We start from the raw sequence: 9,553 nt of genomic DNA, 5'->3' as shown, positions 1-9,553 counted from the left end.
ACCCAGGTAGAACACACCTGCTGTGCTGAATGGGGCGCTAGTGCACCACTGTAGAGCACACCTGCCGTGCTGCAAAGTTTGCTTCCTCTCCCCTCCTCAGACCCAAAATGGCCCTTCTGTGGCACTGTCTGGGGAGGGAGTTCGCAGCCAGCCCCATGCGTCTGCCTCTGGCTTTGCGTCCCTTAGTTCACAGGGGAATGTCATTAGCTGCCCCCCTTGCCAGCTGTGAGGACCCAGTGATCTTCAGGGAAAGGACGTTTTACTGCAGAAAGCTCCTATTAAAGCACAAGCTCAAGGAGAGCTGGGCCGGGTGGTACAGAGAGCAGCACGAGGCTGGCACTGCCCACCTGGCAGACATGCCCCTGCTCCTCTTACCACCTGGAGCTGCCTCTACCTGTCAGCTGTGGTGATTCCCTGCCCTTCCCCCGGACCTATGGCCCAATGGCTCAGTTTGTATTTGGTAGAATGCCACGAGCCACCCTTGGAGAGGCATCAGATAAGACGTTTTCCTGAATGCCAGCCTCAGCCAGCCCTGCTCCTAGCTGTGCTCGGTGCTTCTCGCGGCCCTTTCACATCCCAGACATCAGTGTATTTCTCCTCACAGCCCGGGAGAGGGCAGGAGAGGAAGTGAAACCCCGTGAGCTGAGTGACTGGCCCAAGGTTATGCAGGGAGCCCGCAGCAGGGAAGGGAATCGAAGGCAGGTCTCCCACGGGCCCATCCTTCGGCTCCAGCCAGTCCAGGAGGGAAGGGAGACACAGGCCTGGTGCGCCCCTCTGCACAGTGGCATTTCCCCACAGCACTGGCCTGCCTGCTCAGTGTAAGTGGGTCTGGGGGGTGCAGGGTCTGACCCCCTTAGTCAGGGTGGGGCAGGAGCACGCCCCTTTTAGCTGCGGTGACTGAGGTGAGGCCAGCGGCTGACTGCAATGTCTGCGTTACTGGAGCGCAGCACAGCCTTCCAGCTCAGACATCCGGAGCTCCAGCAGCACCACTCTCCCCACAACCGGCCCCAGGGGCCCAGCCTGGCTCCCGGGACCAGCTGCCCATGGCAGTGGCCTGGGAGCAATTGTGGGTCCTTTGGTTGTGGGTCCTCTTTCTGCCCCATCCTTGGCCTGTTGAGTGCCACGACTCCTGCCTGGCTGTGGCCAGCTGCCAGCTCCCACCGCTCCATCGGGCAGGATCTGCTGCCCGTAGCAGGGAGAGAGGAGCAAAGCTGAGTGCTGGCTGGGCCCAGCTCATGCAGAGGCACCGAATGGGGCCCAGTGGCTCTAAACCACCCCGCTAGGGTGTGTCTCGCTAAGGGGCGGTGGCTGAGTCAGGTCCTAGGAGGAGCCGTGGCTAAAACCAGCGACAAGGGGCACCCGGCACCTGCAGTAGGGAAGAAGTGGAGCTTAGCTAGCACTCATCAGCTAACCTCAGCTCCTCTCCTAGCCAGGATGAGCCCCAGCCCAGGCCACGGCAGGGCCTTGGCCTCCAGCCAGCGCCTCTGACAATCCCTGCCCCACCCTCAGCGTTGACGTGGGGGCAGAAGGCGCCGTCCCTCACAGGGCTGCACTAGGGAACGGGAAGAGACATGGGTCGCAGAGGGCAGTGGCCCTGCAGGTGTCAGCCAGGGCATCCCCCGGCCTAGGGCAGCTGTGAATGGCCATCTAGCCAGTGGCGCTGGTCCAGTCTGGACAGACATTCCTGAGGGGTGTCTGGCCCCGTTGCTCTGTCTGGCCCAGGACTTGCCCCTCAAGCCAGCGAGAGGGTGAGATCCCACACTGGGCAGCCAGGGTGGAACAGCAGGGAAATCTCCCTCCACTGTCAGGAATGTCAGCTCGGGGGTGGACAAAGGCCTGGGCGAGCGCTTGTCTGGAGCACAATTCCCCCTTTGAGCTGCCAGCTCAGCATCACCCAAGTGGCTCCAGCACACCCAGCAATGTTCTGGCCCTCGACCCGGAGCCCAGTGAGCCCGCCAAAGCCTCCTCCAGCAGAGCTGGGCCGGGCGGAGGGGAGGGGACTAGAACAAAGCCATACACAGCGGGCACAATGGGCCAGTGTAAGGGCCCAGCCCTTGTGTAGTCTCCGAAATGGAACAAAGGGGCCTTTGCCCCCCAGCCGGCATGTTTCCAGCGAGCGCTGTGCCAAGGTGGGCACGCAGCCTCCTGAGAGAGCCATGCGCCTGCTGGCCTGGGAGTCATGGCTGGCTGAGCCCATCTAGAGAATTCAGTGACCGCATTGCCTAGGGGCTTCTGCTAACACAACACCCCCCCCGGCACCGAGGATGGAAACCCCTCTAGACTCTCCATGCCCAGCACAGCACTGGGCATGCCACCGGTGACGGAGATGGTGCCCTTGTGTGGCATAGCCCTACACCACTGCACAGGGGCTATCGTAAGAGGGAGTCCCATAGGAGCTGCTAACATCTCCTTCCACTGCGCAGCCTGGACAGCCTCTGCCTGCCGGGACAGGCGCTGTGTGACACCCGGTGCCACGCTTTGGCTCCACGTACGGGGGAAGGATCCCATTGTGGGTAAAGCACCAGCCTGGCATCCAGGCTGTCTATGCTACAGTCGTGGCTCTGCTACTATCTGGCTACGTGACCTTGGGCAAATCACTGTGCTCCGCGTGTGACACAGAGACACCAAAGCCCCGGGCTGTGGCAGGGCCTCCCTGGGCTGGGAGGGAGAGAGAATTGTCCTTTACTAGCTGGGACTCTCCATTGCTGGGTATTTTGCCCCTTTCCCGCCCACGCATGCAGATGTGGTCAGGGTGACTAGGGGCCTAGCATACCTGCAGAGCAGTGGGCGGGGGCTGGCTGGGATCTGCTCCTGGGCAGCGGGGCTGGAATGACTCTCCGGCTTTGTCTCCCTGCAGTGCTGGCTCCGACCCTGGCCATCCACGTTTACACACAGCGGGAGGTCCATGGCACGGTGGGATCACAGGTCACCCTCGCCTGCAGCTTCTGGTCCAGCGAGTGGATCTCTGAAGATGTCTCCATCACCTGGCTGTTCCAGCCAGAGAGTGGCAAGGACACCATCTCAGTAAGAGGCTGGTGGCCCAGGCCGGGCCCCTGCATCCATCCTTCCCATCCCCTAGGCTCTGCCCCGGCTTAGCTCGCATCCTCATCGCTCTCTTGTGTCTCCCCCCAGATATTCCACTTCGTGAAGGGGCAGCCCTATCTCAGTGAAGTGGGCGCCTTCAAGAATCGCATGGAGTGGGTGGGGGACCCACACCGCAAGGATGGCTCCATCATCATCCGCAACCTGGACTACACCGACAACGGCACCTTCACCTGCGACGTCAAGAACCCACCCGACATTGGCGGCAAGTCGTCTCAGGTCACCCTCTATGTCTTCGAGAAAGGTACGGCGGGAAGGCGCTCGGCACGTGGCCCTGCCCCCTGAGATGTGGGAGCCTGCTAACTTCCAGTCACAGCATCAACACCCTCCTCGCCTGCCCCTCGTTATCTGGGGTGCCCCACACCTGATCCCACCCCTCAGACTCGCATATGTCCCCACCCTGCCCCCCTCAACCCATACATGGTCCTGTCCTGCCCCTTCGACCCACACATGACCCCACCCTGCCCCTGAGACCCATGTGGCCCTGTCCCACCCCCAAGACTCACACATGACCCCATCTCACCCCTCAGACCCACACGTGACTCCAAACTGCCTCAGCCTGGGGTCTGGATGAGGAAACCCAGCATATGGGGAGCTTCTCTGCTCATGCCGGGTTCAGGCTGGCAGTTACTGGCCCGATCCTGCACGGAGCCGCACTCCCTCAGCACCTGCTGGAGTCAGGGGCTGAGAAATCTCAGCACCACATAGGCGCCGCACCTAAGTCGGGGATTCCCAGGGAAGGGACCCGGGGCTATCCTAACTTTGCCCCCACCGCCCTGGCATGGTCCAGAGCCACCCCCGCCCCTTTGAGCCCCTCAATAAACCAGAGAGCCCACCCTCCTGCCACCTCCCCTTAACTCCAACCTCTGCACCCCCTGTCCTCTCTTCCCTCATGCCCCCTCTAGATTTAGCACACAGATCCCTTCCATGGCCCTTTCCATCCTTAACTCTGCCCTGGAGCAGATAACATCCAGCACAGGGCTGACAGTGTTTCCAGTGATCACTGTTGATGTTCCAGCAGCACCTAAGGGTCCCAGCCAGGAGTGTAGGCCCTTTGTGCTAGGTGCTGCCCACAACACTGGACAAGGCCTTGGGGAGTAGCCCATAGGGAATAATCCTGCCCTGACACCCAGGTCAGGGACTGTAGAAACCTAATAGGACTTTTGCAGCTCTAACTCCTGGAGTCTTGGGGGCAGATCCCGAGGCCCCTACCAATGTGGGGAGATGGAAATGGTGGGCTGTGGTTGGAGAATGGAACTTCTGAAGAGCAAATCCTCTTGTTAAGCCAGTGGCAAGACTGGCAGCACCCCCCCCCAGCCCCGTTCCCCGCCCCACCACAGGCCCCGCTGCCTCAACACACCTTGGCAAGGAGTCCTGCAGTCACTGGATGATGCCGCTATGTGCTAGTCTGCTGCCAGCCACTAGGGGCAGTTCTGAGACCCCAAATAACTCATCTGACACAGCCATGACACGGGACCCACCCCCAGGCAGTACCATGGGGGGCTGAACTGGAGCCATGTATCTTGGGCTGTCCCACCTCCCCAGCTCTGAGCATGAGCAGCGTTCTAGGTGTGCCTGTGTGTGTACTAATCCCAGCTGTGCCACCGACCTTGGGCAAGCCCCATCCCTTCGCTATGCCTCAGTTTCCCCTCCCATCCATTGTATATTTAGACTGTGAGCTCCCTGGAGACATTGTGTGTCTGTGCAGCACCTGGCACAACGAGGGTCTGTTCTCAGTTGGGTCATTCAGTGCGATAGTACTATAGATAATAAATACTGCTAAGGAACCATGTTCAGGGCCCCGCCGAACCCCCATGGGTTTCACAGATGTTAAGACCAGAGGGCCCACCCTAGTCAGAGCTGCTGCAGAACCCAGGCCGGAGACCCTCCCCCCAGGGCTTCCGGCCTCCAGCCTCTATTTGGCGGTTGAGCCAAAGTGGGGCTAGGGCCAGAGTCCTAGGGCATGTGCCTTGGTAACAGGTCCCTCTCCTCCTCAGTACCCATCAGGTACGGTGTGGTCTTGGGGGCCGTGATCGGAGGAGTGCTGGGGTTGGTCATCCTCGTGGTGGTGATAGGCTATCTCATCAGGTATTGCTGGCTAAGGAGGCAGGCAACGCTGCAGAGGCAACTCAGGTAGGGATGTGCTGGAGGGGCATGGCGTGGGCTGGGCTGGGGTGCTGGGAGATGGAGCATGGGGTGGAGCACAGTGCAGGGGGTGGGGTGGGGAGATCACTGTGCTGGGATGGGGGGTTGGGGCTGGGATGGGGGATGTGCTGTGTAGGGGGCTGCATGTTGGGCTGGCATCCCCTAGGGGGTATCTGCAGGGGAAAGGCTCAGGTGACTAATTCACTCAGGGGATGGGTAATGGCAGGGCGGGGCCAGGGGATGGGTCAGGACCATGCTCATCCTGCCTCCTGCACTGGCTCCTGCTGCGATCTGCGGGGAAGCTACAGTGAGGCTGGTGTGAAGCCAGTGGCTCCTTTCAGAAGCCCCCGGCCAGTTCAGAGTCCAGTTGCCTCTGCTCTGCATCGCTTGGCAAGCTGGACACAAGGAAACAATCTGCATTTGAGTATGGCCATATGTCAGTGTCTACATGTAGGAGCAAAGAATGCAGGCCATGCTTACAGGGTAGGAGACTCTGCAAAAGATTTGGGGGTCAGGGCTCCCAGTGCGACGCTGTGGCCAAAAGGGCCACTGCAATCCTTGGATACATCAACAGGGGAATATCAAGTTGGAGTAGGGAGGTTATTTTACCTTTGTATCTGGCACTGGTGTGACCACTGCTGGAGCCCTGCATCCAGTTCAGGTGTCCACAATTCAAGAAAGATGTTGACAAACTGGAGAGGGGTCAGAAGAGAAGAGCCATGAGAACAATGAATGGTTTAGAAAACCTGCCTCCTAATGATAGATTCAAGGAGCTCAACCTATTTATCTTAACAAAGAGAAAGTTCAGAGGTGACTTGATCACAGGCACCTGGCATTGGCCACTGTCGGTAGACAGGATACTGGGCTAGATGGACCTTTGGTCTGACCCAGTATGGCCGTTCTTATGTTCTTATGTTTATGTACCTACATGGGGAACAAATATTTAATAACTGGCTCTTCAGTCTAGCAAAGATCTAATACGATCCAATGGCTGGAAGTTGAAACTAGACGAATTCAGACTAGACACAATGTGCAATTTTTTAGCAGTGAGGGTAATTGGAAGAATTTACCAAAGGTGATGGGGGATTCTCCATCACTGGCCATTTTTAAATTGAGATGGGATATTTTCCTAAAAGCTCTGCTCTACTTCAAACAGGAATTAATTCAGGCAAGTCCTGTGATCTGTGTTATCCAGGAGGTCAGATTAGATGGTCACAATGGTCTTCTCTGGCCGTGGAATCTATGAATCAGGCGGTTTACAGGCAGTGCTGACCTATTTCTGTTCTCATTTAGTGCTATGGAGAAAGGCAAACTGCACCGGTCAGCCAAGGATTCATCAAAACGAGGCCGCCAGGTGAGCAGGAGAGAACATGACCGGGGGGGGGGGGGGGGGAGAGACTCATAAGCCAGCACTAACAGAGCTACTGCCAGCCCCAGATCTCAAAGGGGGTAAAGCACCCGGGTCCCCCTTTGCAGACAGGGAAACACAGGCCCAGAGAGGAGCAGTGAGGCAGCAGGAGGCGGGACTAGAACCCACCTATCTCAGCTCCCAGCATCACACTCCAGCCTCACAAGGAAAACAACTGAGCCCTTGGCTGCCAGTGGGAGCGCGCCCCTGGGAAGGAGAGAGGGAAGTAACCTGCTCTCCCTCAAGTCACTGGTAAATCTCCTGCTGCCTCCAATGGGACCCACAGAAAGGTCCCGAGTTAGGGCCTGATCCTGTGGGTTGCCCTTAGCTCCCCTGAATCCAGCAGCAGTTGAGGTCTCACAGCACCCCACGGGCTCATGGCCCAAGTGCCGGCGGGGCTGGAAGGAGGCTTACAGACCTGGGAAACGGCCCAGCATGCTAAGGCCCCCCCGCTGCCCTGAGCCAGCCCTGACAGCGTTTGCTGCCGGCGTCTCCCCACACACTTGGGGGTGGAGTTTACCTGTCAGCCACAGCCTCCCTGCCCCACTGCAGCTGCCAGCCTCACCGCTCTCCTTCCCCCCACAGCCCCCTGTCCTGTACGCCATGCTGGACCATAGCCGGAGCACCAAGTCGGCCAGTGAGAAGAAATCCAAGGGTGGCCTGGGCGAGTCCCGCAAGGACAAGAAATAGCGGTTAGCAGGCAGGGAAGGTACCCCCAAGGCGGGCGCCGAGTCCCCCCGCAGTTCAAAGGTCGTCATGACCATCGAGATGGAACTGAGGGGGGATGAGGCTGAGGCCACCGGCCTCAAACCCGCTGTCAAGTCCCCCAGCAAGAACAGCCTCAAAAACGCCCTGATGAACATCATCAAGATGGACTCAGAAAAATGATGAACGCCCCCAAACCGAAGAAAGGGGTGTCCTGCCCCTCCCTCTCCGCTTCCTGAGGGAGGGGGCCAGGATGCCTGCCCCATCGTCCCCTCCTCCTGGCTTCACCTCTCCGCACTACTCCGCGGAGAGCCTGCTCTCTGGTCCATCGGGCTGAGGGGCAGGGCTAGGCCATGGCCCACCAGCGCGGGCTCCCTCTCTCTAGGCTCAGCTGCAGAGTTTCCATGAACCTCAGTGCAGAGCAGCCGCGTGTAGGACCTTTGGGGAGACCAGAGGCAAGTTGGGATGGGGGCGTTAGCCCCTCCCAGCACTGCAGGCGAGACACTGCCAGGCAGACTCATGCCTCCCTTCTAAGATAGCTGGTGTGAGGGCAGTGCCAGCCCCATCAGCAGGCGCCGGGTTGGCGAGAGGTGCCAGGTTGCACCTGCCCTGGGGCTGTGTATGGATGAGGGAGGGAGCTGCCCTGGTGGGTCTGCGTGCACCACATATGGCCCCAAGCCGGCCAGGTGACACGAAGGCCTGGGACAGAGCAGAGGCGACGGCCCCAGGAGAGAAGGGTGCTGCCAGCGAGGCATCTCTCATCCTGGTCCCGACTCCTCCGGGGCCTGCCCCTGCCCTCAGGCTGGGGGACCCTACAAGGATTTGGGTGTGGTCCTTGGACAGGGTCCTCACAGAAATGGCCGCCCAATGCCCTGGCCTGAGAGACATGGAAGCCACGAGGATGGGATGGCCAGGGCCCCTCGTCCCTGACATGAAGCCCCTGCGTACGGTACCTTCCACTGCGTGAACGTCTGTAGAAAAAACCTCCCCCGCCCGGCGCCCCGGGCACAGGTGTAATTTTTTATTTGAAGACACAATCAGTGATTCTGGGATTCAGCAGGATGGTTTAACCCCCGACTCCCCACAGGCTTCCCTCGAGCAGGGGCAGCTAAGGGCACCAGCTAGTCCCACCCTGGTGCCTGCCAGCACCTGCCCTCCCACTCCCCGGCACTGTGATGTCTGCCCCGTGGCCCCTGCTCCCTGCCCCACAGACCATGTGGGAGTTACACCATCCTGGGACACCCCCAGCCCCCCGGCTCCAAACCCTTGGTGATGGAGGGGTTTTCATCCTCCGGGAGGGTTTTTACCTTGGATTCATCCCTTTTGCTCTTTCGTCCCTTCTTGCCATTTTCTCGTCTCTTCCTGTGACTGAGCACAAATGATGTCACACGGTGCCCCCCCCCCACCGCCACCCTCGCTCCCTCCAGGTCTCTCCGCTCCTGCCCTGCCCATTTTCAGATTAATCCTGTCGTGATGACGCACTTGGTAACCCCCCTGTGCCCCTGGGGCCCCTCGCCAGCCGCCAAAGGCTCCTGGAGGAGGGGAGACTGCCTCAAGGCCAGGAGGTGCCACATTGAGGACCCCCTGCCCAGGCTGCTGCTGGGACCCCCATCTCTCATGGCCTCCTCTCTGCCCCAAAACTGGGCTGCCCTTCTCCTAAGGACGAGCCAGGGCTGGCTGTGCCCTAGGGACCAGGCCAGCGGGTCGCTCTGTGTGTATGTGGATACAGCAGTATCTATGGCAGGCTGTGGGCACACGCTGTGCAGATAACGTCCGTCCATGAGGAGCTGTTCTAAACCACTAAACTGCAGCTGTGTGTGTCCAGTGAAGCGTGGTGCATTTTCTACGTTCTGTACATTCCCCCGAGCAACAAAGACACCATTAAACCCTTAATAAAAACTGACATTTCTAGGAACAAACAGACAAACAAACAGGCTGGGCTTGTTATCCCGCATTCCCCGCCGTGGGCCAAGTGGCCTTTGCCACAGATCAGCCATAGGCAAGAGGAGCCCGGCTGGCTTAGTCAAAAGCATGCCACACAGCCTCAGCCCTGCCCAAGTGGGGCCCCTTGGAGGGGTGAGCAGGGAATTCAGTCCTTGGCCTCTCTGCTCTGGAAGGGCCTGACACCATGCTGGGAATTTTGCCTTTGACTCACTTGTGGGCCCTGGAACTGGCCATTAGCACCACTGGAGT

The 9,553-nt window shown here is 59.4% G+C and overlaps 1 protein-coding gene across 1 annotated transcript in view; it reads left to right on the top strand.

The window, feature by feature from the left end:
• MPZ (myelin protein zero) overlaps positions 1–9,337 on the top strand; it is a 14,161-nt gene extending 4,824 nt beyond the window's left edge. Inside the window, 5 exon segments of the mRNA XM_024204189.3 lie at positions 2,858–3,024; positions 3,133–3,346; positions 5,100–5,235; positions 6,541–6,601; positions 7,241–9,337. Of these exon segments, the coding sequence (XP_024059957.1) occupies positions 2,858–3,024; positions 3,133–3,346; positions 5,100–5,235; positions 6,541–6,601; positions 7,241–7,543 (881 nt within the window). The 3' untranslated portion in view covers positions 7,544–9,337.
• The last annotated feature ends 216 nt before the right edge of the window (positions 9,338–9,553 follow it).

This window comes from Terrapene carolina, unplaced genomic scaffold (assembly GCF_002925995.2).
Source record: "Terrapene carolina triunguis isolate 2854851 unplaced genomic scaffold, T_m_triunguis-2.0 Scaffold249, whole genome shotgun sequence".
NCBI lineage: Eukaryota > Metazoa > Chordata > Testudines > Emydidae > Terrapene > Terrapene triunguis.
Note: the sequence above shows the minus strand (reverse complement) of the source record. Positions and strands in the feature narration are given on the sequence as shown.